Source organism: Penicillium citrinum (assembly GCF_028827155.1).
Source record: "Penicillium citrinum strain IBT 23319 chromosome Unknown utg000009l:1.0-4274883.0:1.0-4276374.0, whole genome shotgun sequence".
NCBI classification, from domain to species: Eukaryota; Fungi; Ascomycota; class Eurotiomycetes; order Eurotiales; family Aspergillaceae; genus Penicillium; species Penicillium citrinum.
In genome coordinates this window covers 1,137,759-1,154,096 of record NW_026622694.1, presented here as the reverse complement: position 1 = coordinate 1,154,096, position 16,338 = coordinate 1,137,759, and the positions used below count along the sequence as shown (strand labels likewise).

The following is a 16,338-nucleotide window of genomic DNA, read 5'->3' as shown; positions in this document are numbered from 1 at the left end:
GCGAAGTGAAGTGAGCGCGTCGCACTATACGCGTGGCAAGTGCCAAGCTGCGTGATCGGCCCGAGTCGAGAGCGACTCGTCAAAATTTATATTGTAGTGAGTGAACAACTTCAAGTATTTATTATTTGTTATTTGATATATCCTACAAAGATTGAACTTTAAATTTCATGATAAATATGATTGAATCTAATACTGCTACAATATGTTCAAATCCTAAAAATCGCTGAAAACGCCGAAATCCCAAATTCATCAGTTGACGAGAAACCTCATGCAGAAAAGCGATCAGGCAGAACAACAGGAGCAATCAAGGTCCATAAGTAGATCGCATAGCATACCCAAGAGCTGACAATCTTAACCCAGCTGGCCCAATAAGTGCGGCCCACAGGTGCAAAGTCCATTGAGGTGTCGACCTGTAGTCCTTGGGATAGCAAGGTAGCAACCCAAGTTGTGGCTAAGAAGAATATCACATGGAACAAAGAGTAGTTGTACTGAGTAGAACCACGCTCATCATCCTTGCTACTCGTCTCAAAGTCATCATCCTCGTCGTCACTCTCGTCGAGTGCGCTGGCTGGCAAACTGCCGCTCTCAACGGCGGCTCGCAGAGCTTCTGCGCGCATCTCCCGACGACTATTTGGCTGTTGAGTCACGAGGCCATGCTCATTATCCTCAGTTCCGAGTTGACTGTAGCTGTGACCACCCTTAGATCCTAGGGCAATACCTTGTGTAGCGGCGCGGGTGGTGGTGTAAGCAATGGTGGCCATAGTGACGATGGCACCCAGAATAATTGTCACAGTGCGGGTACCACTCGAGCGGATCAAGGGATTGCAGCCGTTGTCATCCGGTTCCATAGAGACAGCAGAAAGAGTGAGATAGGTGCAATAAACGGTAACCATGGCAGCCTGCGCCAATCCCGCTCGTGGGTTGGACTCTTGTACGGCGGGCTGAACCGAAATGAATGAGATGATCAGGAAAACGATCAAATTGATCGAGATAGCCGCCTGATTCATGGAACAGCCACTACGAGCGAAGAAGATGTACATCAGGACAGTCATAACGATCGAAGCCACATACATGCCGAGAGTCGATCCGATCAGCAGACTCCGCCATAGGCGCGAGTCACTATCCTCAATCTTCTGGAGACACAGCTCTGCCCATGAATGAGCCAGATCCACCAACAGAATCAGACCCAGGAACAAGAAGAGCATAGCACAGAAGAAGGCGATATAATTCCCGTAGACGAAGAAGAATGGCTCCGGAATGAAAAATGATATGACCACGAAGGCGATCCAAACAATGATCTTGGGGCCCCAAAAAACATTTTGAAGTGCAGCACGGCTATCACGAGATGTTTTAACACCGAGCAGCAAAAGGGCGAGTATTAAGTGGAAGAGAGCGAGACCGAAGTTGATGCGATGAACCGCAACCCAACCGTAACATTCTTTCCCATCGCATTGAATTTCCATGTAGTCGAGAGTGAGATGTTGCAACTTTTTCATTGCCCATGGCGTGAGCATTATCCAGGACACAATCGAGTTAATTAGAAGAATAAAAGCATAGGCGATTCGAGTGGCCATGCTGTATCGTGATTAGTTTGGAACAGCCTTTCGGTCTAGGCATCCGGGTTATGCGCAACGTACCTGTTCTGAAACTTTCCACAAGCGCTGCAAACAGCAGAGCAAGTCGCAGCTCCGCAGCATGAGCCTCCAAGAGTCAGAAGCTATCCAGGCATAGTGTTAGCATGCTGTTGTTCGTCGGCCATTCGAGGATGATGCGCCATGGCATGGTAGGGTGAGGTGAGAACTTACTGTGCCCATACTGGGTACCGCTAAAAGCGGCAGTGACAGAAGAGCACCCATTATGGATGAGTGGCGGGAAATGTATTCAGACCAAGTCGTGAGAGACAACCTGCTTTCTCAGCCAGTTGTTTGGAGATTGGAGATTGAAGATGGCCCCAGGGAGGGAAAGAGAGTGGAGGTCAAGTGACGATCCGCGGTTCCGCCTTCGTCATCCTCAGTCACATGACCACACGTGTTTTTAACCAAAAAGGGCGGGCTGGCGGTACGAAGTATACTCGTATTCGATTAGTTAGTTCAACTAAACATACAAAGGACGAGACAACTCATGGAATTAAGAGTACAATTGTATATTCTTTGTATGTACTTTGTACTGAACACAGTCTCACAAATTAGTCATAATTGCATCCATAGGGCTGTGATTTGCTCTTGGCTCTTTTTGGACCCATGACGCGATCCTACGCCCAGCCTGCCACGAGTCCGCGCTCGGGGCTCTTCAGCTACCAATAACTATAAGATGTATATTATGAGATACTTTATACAGCAAGCCCAACAGAATATACATGTAGAATATTCAGTATCAGACGCATGACTACCGATTGCCTCCACATTTTAGTGTCTGGCATTAAACAACTTTAGATCGAGCCTCGCGTGACAGGCGTGGGACATTCAGGCTTGGCACTCGGCAGAGTTCGGTGGAGCACCGCGCCGTCTCCGTTATCTTTCCATTACGACGCTATCCTCCTGAAACTCCTCCTTCTCGACACCTTGACACTTTTTCATTCTCACCTCTAGTCCATCCTTACACCACAAAGTCCGATGTCCCTCTTTCCGTCCGAAACTTCATTAATACGCGTGATTTGACACGCGTAGCTTGGATTGTCCAGTTCGGACTTGCTTGCGTGCGCTGGGACCTCCCAATTGAAGAGCCCGCTTCGATATTGAGAATACTCCGAATACACCCCCGCAAAATAGAATCACCATGCCGGGGCTATCACCTCAAACCGCACGGTATATATCCGTTTTTGCCGGAACGTTAGTTGCGTTATCTTGTGGAACGAATGTACGTATCTCTTCTTGCCATTGGTTGATGGATTGATGTAGTACATGATCGCTGATGGGTAAAATCCCCGATAGTATGCATATTCCGCATGGGCACCTCAATTCGCACACAAGATGAAGCTCACGTCGACACAAAGTAACCTCATTGTGAGTTTGTCACCTTGTATTGGGAGAAGATGGAAATGGAACCTTCATACTGACCAGGATGTAGGGTGCTGCCGGTAATCTGGGCATGTACGCTATGGGATTTCCCATGGGTTTGTTGACCGATGCTCGTGGTCCAAGACTCATCACGTTAATCGGTTCGATTTGTCTTGCGATCGGTTATTACCCAATCTATCTATGTAAGAGCTTCCCACTGCATGCGGGTTAGAAAATACTCTAACAGACGACAGCTTATGAACATGGAGAGGGCTCTGTGCCAATCATTTTTCTTTGCTTTTTTGCTTTCATGACAGGTACTGGTGGTTGCTCGGCTTTCTCTGGAGCCATTAAAACTGGTATGTACCAAGAAAATTCCCGCCAGAGACATAAATCGTGGCGATACTAACTACTTCATATCTAGCTGCTTCCAATTTCCCCGAAAATCGTGGTACTGCGACTGCATTGCCATTAGCCGCATTCGGACTGAGTGCCTTGTTCTGGTCTAATATCTCAACAATCGTCTTCAAGGGTGATACAGGACGCTTCTTGCTTCTTCTGGCTGTTGGTACATCTGTACTCTCTTTCGTGTCAATCCCGTTCCTCCGAATCCTGCCTACGGATTCCTATTCATCTGTTCCACACCACGGACACGAAGAACCATCCGAGTCCCGAAGATTGCGCCGTACTAGTGCGTCATCTCTACCTGAAAACTCCGATGACTTGCACAATTCCACCGCTTTTGATTATGAGCAATCAGCACATGCTCGAACCCAATCGACGTCCCATCACCATGGAAATGGATACTCCGGTGATCATGATGAAAGCTCGTCACTTGTGTCTAAGAATGGCGTCCGCCCGTCCTTTGACACCCTAGATGACGATTTTCTTGATGAGGTAGCCATGGAGACTCATCACACAGACATTAGGGGTTTGGCTATGCTCCGTACAGTTGAGTTCTGGCAACTCTTCTTGACCATGGCTTTGTTATCAGGAATTGGATTGATGACTATCAACAACATTGGCAACAGCGCCAAGGCCTTATGGATCTACTACGATGACAGCGCCTCGTCCAAATTCATTCAACAACGACAAGTTATGCATGTCTCAATTCTTTCCTTTGGAAACTTCCTCGGTCGTCTTCTCAGCGGCATCGGCTCTGACATTTTGGTGAAGAAGCTTGACATGTCGCGCTTTTGGTGTCTGTTAATATCCTCCGTTGTTTTCACCCTCACCCAGCTTGCTGGTTCCTCCATCTCCAACCCAAATACTCTAGCCATTGTCTCTGCATTCACGGGCATTGCTTATGGCTTCTTGTTCGGCGTTTTCCCTTCTTTAACTGCACACACCTTTGGAATAGGTGGACTTTCGCAGAACTGGGGTGTCATGACTCTGGCCCCTGTTTTCAGTGGAAATATCTTCAACCTTATATACGGCACCGTATACGATCGTCACTCGGTTGTGAATCCAGAAGGAGACCGTGATTGCCCCGATGGTTTGGCCTGTTACCAGTCCGCATATTACTTGACCTTCCTCTCTGGTCTTGCGGGTATCCTGGTCTGTCTATGGAGCATCTATCGCGAAAAGCAGATCCACGGCTCTACTATGAAAAAGTCTGATCATCGCCTTGCTTGATCTTATCATAATGAGCACGCTCCATATTCATGCTTAGTTGACAGCTGTCGAATATAGTCGTTTTTACCCCTCAGCACGTCACTAGACTGTTATCTTGTTTGTCATATCGCGCTATCTCATGATCGACGTTCCACCAGGGCATTTGCTGGCCAATTTTCTTATCGGTGGGCCACTGGCGTATGACGTTAGCTTCATCCCATCTATGCATTCGTTGCATTTTTTTGGTTTTTCCTATCTCATAGACTTGATACTCCACATCTTCTCGGTCTTCAATGGCCGAATTTCAGCTAAGGCTGTTTGTTTGACTTTCTTTCCGAAGTTGTATATAGTTTTCCTTTTCCTTTCTTTGCACACTCGAGAATTATCAGACTTTCCTGGGGTCGGCTTGGGCTCGTCTTATTTGTTATATGAAGGCTATGAAGGGAGAATATCTAGGTAATCCAGAAATCGAGGGTCATGAATAGCCACGTCATTCTGCCACTTAGCTGCCAAACCAGTGTATCGTTATCACGGTGAAAGTGAGTTCCCAACCCACTTAGGCTTGCTATCATTTCTTTGCGATTGAGCTATCAAATGCTTCGCTGGGGAATTTTAGAAATCACTCCCTTCTCATGGTCAACTTCAGCTGAGCTGCTGTAGGTCTCAATACATTCTAGGAGTGATCACTTTGATTGAGAAGTGTTAGCGTTCATTTTATAAATTCTTCGATGACTGGCTATCCAACTCAGAATCGTCCATGATGCTAAAAAATATAATTTCGCGTTACAGTAACTAGTACAAATTATCTTCGTGAGATGTAGGAAGATACTAGGAGCAAACAAGAATTCAATTGTAACACCCTGGCCGATTGACCTGTCAAACTGGCTGAAAGAGACAAGTACAGAGACAGCCTTTCTATAGAAAGAACTAGTATATAGAGAGAAAAAAAGAGATAGAACCGCTATCAAGGAAGGCTAATTGAATAGCTATCAAAGAAAGCGCGTTCGTTTTTTGATTGCAAAATAATCCACCATGAGTATCTTGTCCGACCTTCCACGCCCTTGTGTTCACAAATTGAACAGCGCATGAGAAAAGTAAGATGAAAAAAGGCGAGTGAAAGGATATTAGAAGCATACTGAGATTACACAAACACAGACCCACGGTAAGCCATTCAGGAAAATAAGACGACAAACAAGGCGAAATGAGAAAGTAAGGAATTAGGATCGATCAAGTATCGAGCTTTTTTTGTTGAAAAGAGTTCCGGCCGCCGATGGAAGAGTCGGGAAGGGTATCAAAAAGACCAGGGAAGGATCGGACAAGTCATTGGTGGTTACACCATACGACTGGAATTTATAACCAAGCGAGAACACTGGAGACAGGTACCTAGGCGCTATGCGCTAGTCGGAGATTTCGCTTGCGAGGGGGGTTCTTCAGACGATTGCTCTACCATGTCTGACAGCCGGATGCGCTTGGCTTGGGGTTCTGAGCTATCCAAGTCCAAGGAGCTGGTAGTACCGAGCTGTTGCTCGAGTTCGCTGACATGTCGTTTGAGTTCTTCTTCGCGACGTTGAGACTCTTCAAGGGATCGGCGCAGACGAGCTTCCGAGTCGCGAGCGATCATCTCCGAGCGACGCGCACTAGCGTCACTCTGCTCCAGTTCGGCAACTCGACCGCGGAACAATTCATTGATCAGATCGAGTTCGCTGACACGGGTCTTGAGGGAGGTATTGAGGGCCAGGAGACTCTCGTAGGTCTGGGAAGTGTCAAGTTGGCGATCGACAGCTGAGGGGGAGGGCTGGCGCAATGGAAGAGAAGAAAGACCGGAAGAGGAGTTCAAGGCATTGTCGCCTCTCGTAACGCTATCGAACATGTGTTGCGGTGCGATATTCGAGTTGTGCGATTGCATTGACCCAAACCCAGGTGTATCCGTACGCGACAAGGGCGAATTTGAACGGTCCGAATGGCCGGGGGACATTTTTCGCGAAGCACGACGGTATCCATGCGAGCCGAGAGAATGCGCCCCAAGGTCGGCTTGGCCTGCGAGGCTGTTGGCATCGACGGGACCGCCAGACTTAAAAAAAAAGACGAGGGCTTGTCAGCAACAGAGAAATTTCTTATTGGTGGTAATAGGCCGTCCAAAGTTTTTTTTTGGAGTTAGAGGTTGCACACTTACCTTGCGTTTGGGGCCCTGCCCAGTCTTTACACGGTTGCGACTCTTGATCACATCGGTCTTCAGGCTTATCGGACGAGGTCGTCCGTGTAGCTTGAGGAACAAACCACAGGCATTGCAGAGGACGGAGCCGAGTTCATCGCGGCGCCAGAGAGGGGTGGTAGAAGTGCCGCAGTTCTGACATACGGGCTGTAATTGAGGAGGTTTATCATCAGTCAAAGTAGTCGCCATGGTTTGGAGAAAAGAAGGTTGGAGTAAGAGGGAGAGGGAGTGATGATAAGATTGGAGAGAGATTTGAGTCGATAAGGATTGGAAGCGCACGGATCGGGTGGTGCCAAGCCCCAGCCCGGTCCAACTGGCAGTCCCGATAAACTCGAGATAAGCGGATGATAAGGGGAAATGAAAATCTGCCCGCTTTGGAGATATTTCATGGGTGATGGGAATAGCCACGAATAAATTGTATGTAGTGTAGGGACTTACCGGATTATTGCCTTGTCCACCAGTAGTGGCTGCGGGGGAGGAGGTTGCGTAGCTCATGTTAGCCATGTTCCCATGTGCATCACTGGACTCTCTGTGGTGTTCCAGTCAGCCAATCCATGCGCGTTCATTCGTCCATTCAATCCTCTTCCTGCAGAAGAGGAGGGGCATGCAGAAGTAGATTTGGTATCCCGTATGATTTTATAGGAGAACAGAGGGTGATCATAAAGAGCCGTTGGGTGCGATATCTTGCTTTCATGACGGTCACATACCGGAGATTGGAGGTGGGAGCCGACGCGACTGATGCCAGTGCGGCTAACCCTGGAAGTGAAGTGCTGACGGAGACCGAGCCGGGGAAGTCGTCCTTGTAATCGGAGCCCTGGGATTTTCCAATGCTACCAACTTCAGGAAGCGCTGGAGAGAAACGCTTGGATTCTGTTTCGGACGTAGGCGGTGGTTGGGCGGTGTCGGAAGGAGAATCGTAACGCGGGAGATCAGAGGTCTGGTGCGCAGACGAGGCAGATTTGAGAGCCGGGTCGATGGGCGACGCCGGATAAAGGATGGAAGCCACAATGGAAGGTGAATGTGAGGAATTGATCGAAATTCGGCCGGGGACCGAATTGGAGAGGTTCGAGGCAAAGGGGGGAGGAGAAGAGTGGAAATGATCGCGTGATGACCGTGGTAGGTATAACCGGTTGATAAGAAGTTCACCAACAAGTTTCGCTGCTAGGAGGTCAAGCAGAAAAAGAAGCAATTGTAATTATAAGTAGTTGATCCAAGAAGTGTGAGGAAGATCGGAGCAGATCCTAGCGCTCGCGATAGAAGGAGAGCAAGCTGCCGCGAAGTCGTCTCTGCAAAGACTAAGTCACGCAAGAAGAATTCATAAAAGTGGAAGAAAAGGAAAGAAAAGAAAAAAGAAAGAAAAGTCGGTGCGAATCACGCATTCAACACCGAAACGTTCGAAGTTGGGATGGGGGGGAGAAAGGTGAAGATGGAGAAATAGTCCCATAGCGGATCTTATCCTGGGCGGGTACTGTTATTATCGCGCGTATCGAAAAATCAATCACTTATCGCGCATGCCGCAGAATGCTTCGGTTTGGTTGGAATTATAGGCGACCTTGGCATGTCCAGCCAATTCTCTGGCTGTGTGGAATGTTCAATGGTAAAGCAATTTTATATTTATCTCATCGTATAAATCACGAATATACTGGTAGATAGAATATAGTATTCATACTACTGAGGTTCACGACCTCACAGTACTACATACATAGTACTGTTAGAGTGCCAGTGTAGGCACGCTAGTATAGCCGCATCCGTCGATACAGATCCCAAGTCATAGTCTCGAGCTTCAATTGGCAAACAACTTGTACATGTATATGTATATTGCAAACCAAGACATTGGCATATGTCACCGCTGGCGCTGGTATATGTACATATAAACAGGATGACCATGATCTCCTGCCGCCTAGGTGGCCCATTTCGAAGGTCGTATGCATACTACAGTACTGTACTCCGTACTGCGTACATTATACGGAGTACATAGGTCAGATTGCACTGCACTACCTGCTGCGTGTTGCATGCTGCCAATTGAAACGTTAATAGCCAATTGTCCTCGGTGGGTCTCCTTCACGGAACATTGAACCCATTGTCCACTGTCCACATGTTGCTACAGTACATGGTACAATTTAACGACCATCTTTATTGCCGGTGAACATCAACCAAACAACCCCTTTTACGGCCAGTTTAAGGGGGACTCAGTGGGGACCCGTCGGTCTTGTGGCGGTGCGTCATAGTAATACCAATCACGGGAAATGATTAACCCCGGAAAGTCATGGTTAGCATCCAATTCTGCCGTAATATAAGTCACCGCCCTCGTAAATAACGTGTAAAGACCACCGGGGCCCTTTCCCCTTGCCCTGGCCGTGTCTGGCCATAATAATATCCGGCCATGACGGGATGCCAATTTCATGTTCAACTCAACTCCGAACTTCCATCCTTGAAGCGCTTTCTACCTTCAACCATCCTCTCCCACACGGGATGGATTAATATTTTCATTCGTGTCTTTCGTTTATAAATCCTGCAGACCTTGTCCTCCCCTTCACTCATCTTCACTACAACTCTGCTGTGGAACAGGTCTGCCTTCGCTTTTTTGAATCCCCCCTTCCATAGAATCGTCAACACTTTCCTTTCATCATGCCGAAAAATCGCCCTGCTACTTCGGGCTACGCTCGTCTGGCCCAAGAGGAGGAAGAAAGGGGCTACCTTCACGATGACTCGGACGATGACGAACTCGCCGCGGTTTCTTCGACGGTGTCTACCTCCGCTCCTCGCTATGCCCCGATTTCCTCTCGAGCCCAGATGCAGGCGTCCGGTCTCGCCACACCACCTAGCCATCGACGCAGGCATAGTGGATTCTCGCGACGCGGACGCCGAAATTCTGGAGTGGACATCAAGGCCATCAATGCGCGTCTTGAACGCTGGGCCGAGGAGATTGCCAACAAGTTCAAGCTGAATCGTGTCAAGGGAAAAACATACGAGGAAGAAAAATTGGAAATCTATCATTCAGTCTTCCAAGCGCCTGATGGTGTTCGGCCAGTGACAACGGAGCAGCTTGAATCGGACGAGTTCGAGGGCCAGCAACGGAGAGCACGCGCCGAATACGAAGAGATCATCGAAAGTGTTCGCCTAGCTATCGAATTGGATGTGCACCCGCGCATGATCTCCCAGGGAAGCTCAGGAAGTTATTTTGCCCGCAACCCTGATGGCAAGGTAGTCGGTGTGTTCAAGCCTAAGGATGAGGAACCCTACGCTTCTCGAAACCCCAAATGGACCAAGTGGATTCATCGAAACTTGTTCCCTTGTTTCTTTGGCCGGGCATGCCTTATTCCCAATCTTTCCTACGTCTCCGAGGCCGCCGCATACGTTCTTGACGCCCGTCTCCGCACTAACATGGTCCCTTATACCGATATTGTCAGGCTTTCCTCGAAATCATTCTTCTACGATTTCTGGGATCGCCGTAAGGCGTGGAAGGGAAAGAAAACTTTGCCTCCCAAGGCTGGTAGCTTCCAAGTGTTCTTGAAAGGATACAAAGACGCCAACATCTTTCTCCGGGAACACCCCTGGCCAGATCAGGCAAACCCTGGCCTGCGCCCCGAAGATGCCCCGAAACGTAAGAAGCGACCATGGAATGAGGCGTGTCGCCCGTCTGGCGTGCAGTCAGATGACGAAGACGATGAAGACCATGGACAGATGCCCTCGCCCAACCCACGCGACGAAAGTGCCGAACGACGATTCCACTGGACCGAAAACCTAAAGCAGTCGTTCCGAGAAGAGCTGGAGAAACTAGTGATCTTGGACTATATTATGCGCAACACGGATCGTGGGCTTGATAATTGGATGGTCAAGATTGACTGGGGTAACGAGCAAGTATCACTTGTTGCGGATCCTCCTAAGCCCAACGACAAGCCCCAACACGACGAGGATGAACTGATGCCTCCTCCTCGCCCGGTGTCCGTAAACTCGAATGGTACCAATTCTTCTCATCCTTATAGACGTCACGAGACTATGATGGCAGTGAGCCGCACAGGTACTCCCCTGGCCACGTCCGAGCAGTCTGCTTCAGTCCAGATTGGTGCCATTGACAACAGTTTGTCATGGCCATGGAAGCACCCAGATGCCGTAAGTCACTCTACAGTGAATTCTCTTGCTTTACAACTAATTAAGTAAACCATCATCATAGTGGAGAAGTTTCCCCTTCGGATGGCTCTTTTTGCCGGTTTCCCTAATCGGCCAGCCATTCTCTCAGAAAACTCGCGATCATTTCCTCCCCTTATTGACATCAACTGCATGGTGGAGTGGTACACAAATGGCACTACGACAGGTCTTTTCCCAAGATGAAGATTTCAAAGAAAGCATGTTTGCTCGACAGATCGCCGTTATGAAAGGTCAAGCTTGGAATGTTGTAGAAACATTGAAACAACCTGACCATGGCCCGCTTGAACTAACCCGCCGGACTCGCGTCTGCGTTTGGGACGATTTAGTAGACGTGCCCGTCGCTATTCCTATGAAAGCCCCATCGACAGACCAAAGAAACCAAGCCATGAATTATGATGATGACGAAGAAGAAATGGATATCGGCGCGGCCAATTCCTCCCAAGACAACGATCATGATCTATTGGGCCTTGGGTCAGCTCCTGGCGATCTACCAAATCCAAACCGGTTCGAGCTCTCCCGCGGCCGTTCTGATGGAGATGGACATCGAGCCACTGACTCGATTGGCAGTGGTACCGAACCCTTCAACGATGACAGTCCACCACGGAAAGCCGCCAACGGCACCTACGCAAGATCCTTGGATGGTGGGTGGCCATCTCTTCCCCCTCGACCGAAACACCACAGACAAGGCGGCTCCGTCTCTTTCCGCATGCCCCATGTGAATACCTTCGGTAGCGATGATCTTGAAGGCGATCTCGGATATGCGGCTGCTGAAGATATGGAAGGCAACCAGCGCAAGGTCATTGTGGAACGCCTTGAAGCCGTGAAGAGCAAAAATCCCGTTTTCACCTGGTGTTGAGAGCTCTCTTTCTCTCTCTTCAAGCTAGGGTGTCCCTTTTTCTTCTTTTTCTTTTCTTTTCTCTTTTCATTCCCATCTCATGTCATTGCATTTCCATTTCATCTATTTAATTCCCGCAGATGTTCCTTTTAGCGACCCCTTCCTGGAACTGATTGGACCCTTCTCGGGTCTCTTCGAGTATCCTATTTTAACTCCCTTATTTTTCTTGCTGTGAGATGTCACCGACTCTTTTAAGAGTTTGTTGCATGTCTCGTCCCGGATTTTCGCACGCCACGTTCATGATTGGGGAATTTGTGTTGTATATAGACCTTCTGGTTGTTCGGGTTGCCTTGGGTGGCGCATTGATTGAGCGCCTCATGTAGCATATATGACGAGACTTAATTCTATGATACCATCTTCTGTCTGTCTACGTAGATTGTGGATTGTGGATTGAATAAATGGTCCCACTACTACATAGTCTGTAAAAAGAGTGGTCCTTTTAAGAAGACTCTTAGCCTGAGGGAACTCGAATATACAGATACTATTCTTGAATCTCTATCAACTGACTCCGCAATATTCACACTTGTTCATCAAATGCTCTGTCCGTTAATTACTCCATACATCCAATGTATATGGGATATTGGACTGGTTGGCGGCTAATTGTCGATAAGCGGGCTTATCGGCGGGATCTTCCGATGCGTCAGCGGCTGTGAGGTCATGAGCCGCGCCCTCGCTTTCGCAACTTCTTCAACTCTTGTCGCGACTGATCCCCTACCCTCTCCTTTCTTCGTCTCTGCTGATGTCGCGAAGTCCCCACGGCTTCTGTGTGGGGACTGCGTCCTTCATTCATTCGGCAGCGGGGTCACATGCGCCCTTTCTTTTCATGAGCCTCAACTTGGTCTAGACTATCTCGCAGGTGATATCTTGTGAATCCGCAACACGTACCCCGCGTGCTTAAATTCGTTGGAACGATACATCTCGTTTTACTCTCGAGTCTTGGACCTTCTGGGCTCGTCCCTTTTTCACCATGGCGTCACATGCAGCGATGCTGCTGGACCCGAAAGGGTATAAAAAGCGCCTCCAAAGAAATGGTATCTTCTCTCACTTACACTCTCTCACTTTCACTTATTCCTACCCAACACCCATTCGCCTGTTGCACATGTATTTCTCAAGTTAAAAATGGATCATTCATCTTAACATTTAAACTTATCTTCGCTTTCTATAGGCGCTACCAAAAATCCGTCATCTCAGGACTCTGCCCCCTCCATTGCTCCCCCGGGAACCGCCATGGCTCGTACTTTCGATCCCGAAGCTCGCAAGTCTTCCTCGAGGACAACCTCAGCTGCATCGAGTCCAGCACCATCAAGCGGACAAACTAGCAACCCCATTCCAGACTCCGACGTCAACGTGCAATTTACAACATCACAGGATGATTCCAACGACAGCGATGCCAAGCGTAGTCATTACGAAATAAGTGAGGATGAAAACGAAACGAGACCTCGAAATATGATTGAAAACATATATGGCGTGGAACAGCGAACTTATCAGCCGGTCAAGAAAGTGAAAGTAGACGATGCACAGACCAAAAATTCGCCTACGCCGATCGCTATGACTGGAGATAGTGGCTTGGGACAGTGGATGAAAGAAGGCAGTCCAACCAAGACATCCTCGGTTCAGGATATCGTGGACTTGACAGCGGATGCTGCAGCTACACCCAGGGACGACGAAGATCTGCAGGTTACCGGATCGAATGACTTAAGCAAACAAAGGGTTTGCTACGGTAAAATCGAGAACACTATGGTCAACGCCTTCCTTGTTCCAAAGCCGATATCCAATCGTTTCGTTGATGAAACTTACCAGTGGCCGTCTATGAAGATGGAAATTCATCGCGGCCAGGACAAAACGAACTACCGTATCGACGTTTCCGATGCGTCTGGCAAAGTATTCGGAACGATCGATTCGGTTACTGCGAAAGCTCTTTGTCCTCTTCTAGATATCGACCCGCAGCACTTCAAGATAGATGTTGCTGCGCGTCTCGACATGCGAAAGAAGCAGCCGGATGAAGTGCCCTGGGAGCCAACGCAAAAAGCTTATCGTGCCTCTATCACCCTTTATGGTGAACGTCAGCGTGCCCAGATGATTGGCAATTACCTCGGCCAGAAGAATCTTTGGCTTGGTCAGCCCATTACTGTCGAACGAGGTGTACCAGTTTTCAATCCGCATGCAGAAAAACGACAGGCCATGGCCTCAGCTGCGGCAAACAACGCTGGGCGTGATCGCTCCAGTGTAGGTATCAGATATGAAGTTCGAACCGCAGAAGAAGTTAATGACGCCGTGATGAAAATGTTTGATCAACTGGTTACAACAAATATCCCCAGCATGGAACCTCCGCCCCAGATCAAAACACCGCTTCTACACCACCAAAAGCAGGGTCTCTGGTATATGACAGACAAAGAAAAGCGTCGCAGGTTCGGCCCCAAAGAAGCAGACAACAACTCTCTTTGGCGAATCGACCATCTAGCCAACGGCAAAACTCAATACCGGGACATAATCAGTGGAGTGGTCGTTGATCAGGAACCGCCACAGTCTCTCGGTGGTCTGCTTGCCGATATGATGGGACTTGGAAAGACCTTGAGCATATTGTCGCTGGCATTGTCCACGCTGGATCAATCTCAAGCATGGACCGATCAACCTCCTGGGGGGAGACTCGTGCGCGAAATACCCGGGATACGCAACACAAAGACCACCCTTTTGGTTGTCCCATTAAGTGCCGTCAACAATTGGATTTCTCAAATCAAAGAACATATTGAAGAAAACGCATTGAGTTACTATGTCTTTCATGGGCCATCTCGTACCACCGACCTTGATGAGCTGTCCACATATGATCTCATTATCACTACCTACAGCACCGTCCTTAGCGAGATCAAGGGACAACAGAATGCTAAACGTGTCAGCCCTCTTACAAGAATGAATATGTTTCGGATTGTTTTGGATGAGGCGCACACAATTCGAGAACAGAATGCGCAACAGACGCAGGCAATTCTCAGTCTCAATTCGCAACGTCGCTGGTCGGTAACTGGAACACCTATTCAAAACCGACTGGATGACCTTCTTTCAGTCACCAAATTCCTGAAATTATTTCCTTATGATGACCGCGGCCGCTTTGGACATTACATTCTCAGTCCATTCAAATCTGGTGACCCTCGCGTGCTGGCTAGCCTCCGAGTCTTGGTTGATTCGTTCACAATACGCCGAGTGAAAGATCGCATCGATCTCCCACCCCGAGAGGATGAGATTATTATGCTCGAGTTCTCAGAAAAGGAAACCCAGTTGCACGAATTTTTCCGTAGGGAATCTAATGTCATGATGCGGGTAATTGCGGGAGAAAGCAAGACATCCATGGGTGGACGTGTGTATCACCACGTCCTGAAGGCCATGATGATCCTGCGACAAGTTAGTGCACATGGCAAAGAGCTTCTCGATGTCGAGGACCGGGAAAGGACCAGAGGACTGAGTGTACAGGACGCCATTGATCTTGAAGAAGGGACATCCGATAAGAGTGCCGCAGCAGCAGACAAAAAGGCCTATGATATGTTCGCTCTCATGCAGCAAACAGGAGACTGCGAATGCCGCGTTTGCCGAAAGACGCTAAAGATTCCTGATGAGCAGGATTCCGAGAATGGCTACGTTGATCAAAATGCTCCAATCGCAGTCGTGATGCCTTGCTTCGATGTCTTCTGCCCCGACTGCTTCGCGAAATGGTATAGGACACAGACTCCAGCCGCTGAGACCATCAAGTGCCAAATTTGTGACGGCTGGGTATCAAATAGCTATTCGCGCATCACACCCGCAGGGCTTGAGAGCTTCTTGGCCAAGCAGGAATCGGACCGCAAATCGAAGAAGAATATCAAGCAATTCGGCGAATATGAAGGACCGCATACCAAAACCCTTGCTCTCATCGAACGTCTTCAGTCAGCAATGGTCGAAAGTGAGCAGCTCAAGCTTAAGAATGAACCACCGATCAAAAGCGTCATTTTCTCTACCTGGACCTCTCATCTCGACTTGATCGAAATCGCATTGAGTGATAAAGGAATGAATTCGTTTACAAGACTGGACGGTACCATGTCCCTGCAGGCACGAGGGAAGGCTCTGGAGGCATTTGCCAAGGATGATTCTATCACTATCTTACTTGCCACAATCGGAGCTGGTGGTGTTGGTCTGAATCTTACTTCCGCGTCTCAAGTCTTCATCATGGAACCCCAGTACAATCCTGCTTCCGTGGCACAAGCCGTAGATCGAGTTCACCGACTTGGGCAGACCCGACCTGTCAAGACCGTTCAATTTATAATGAAGGGCAGCATCGAAGAAAAGATCCTTGAACTAGCTAAGAAGAAGCAGCAGCTCGCTGATATGTCCATGAATCGCGGCAAACTGGACAAAAGAGAGATTCAAGAAGAGCGTATGCGCGAGTACCGCAGTCTCTTCAAATAGTCTTTTGATTTTCCCATTTTTTCTTTCTCTTCTTTTCCTTT

At 48.5% G+C, this 16,338-nt stretch overlaps 5 protein-coding genes across 5 annotated transcripts; 3 read left to right on the top strand and 2 right to left on the bottom strand.

The window, feature by feature from the left end:
* Positions 1-266: 266 nt before the first annotated feature.
* Positions 267-1,856, bottom strand: N7469_009908 (serine incorporator domain-containing protein; the record flags this gene model as incomplete). Its single annotated transcript, XM_056648813.1, has 3 exons — positions 267-1,575; positions 1,638-1,717; positions 1,806-1,856. 3 exons carry the CDS (start codon positions 1,854-1,856, stop codon positions 267-269), a joined length of 1,440 nt encoding a protein of 479 aa, XP_056495944.1.
* Positions 1,857-2,775: 919 nt separating this feature from the next.
* On the top strand, positions 2,776-4,631 carry N7469_009907 (uncharacterized protein; the record flags this gene model as incomplete). Its single annotated transcript, XM_056648812.1, has 5 exons — positions 2,776-2,856; positions 2,931-3,002; positions 3,067-3,199; positions 3,251-3,355; positions 3,421-4,631. The coding sequence occupies 5 exons, from the start codon at positions 2,776-2,778 to the stop codon at positions 4,629-4,631; spliced, it is 1,602 nt and encodes a 533-aa protein (XP_056495943.1).
* A 1,369-nt stretch (positions 4,632-6,000) lies between these two features.
* On the bottom strand, positions 6,001-7,326 carry N7469_009906 (putative GATA transcription factor (AreB); the record flags this gene model as incomplete). The annotated part of the gene is made up of 3 exons (XM_056648811.1): positions 6,001-6,681; positions 6,784-6,969; positions 7,261-7,326. 3 exons carry the CDS (start codon positions 7,324-7,326, stop codon positions 6,001-6,003), a joined length of 933 nt encoding a protein of 310 aa, XP_056495942.1.
* A 2,124-nt stretch (positions 7,327-9,450) lies between these two features.
* On the top strand, positions 9,451-11,827 carry N7469_009905 (1-phosphatidylinositol 4-kinase LSB6; the record flags this gene model as incomplete). The annotated part of the gene is made up of 2 exons (XM_056648810.1): positions 9,451-10,935; positions 10,997-11,827. The coding sequence occupies 2 exons, from the start codon at positions 9,451-9,453 to the stop codon at positions 11,825-11,827; spliced, it is 2,316 nt and encodes a 771-aa protein (XP_056495941.1).
* A 1,266-nt stretch (positions 11,828-13,093) lies between these two features.
* N7469_009904 (DEAD/DEAH box helicase) lies at positions 13,094-16,297 on the top strand (the record flags this gene model as incomplete). Its single annotated transcript, XM_056648809.1, has 1 exon — positions 13,094-16,297. One exon carries the CDS (start codon positions 13,094-13,096, stop codon positions 16,295-16,297), a length of 3,204 nt encoding a protein of 1,067 aa, XP_056495940.1.
* Positions 16,298-16,338: the final 41 nt, after the last annotated feature.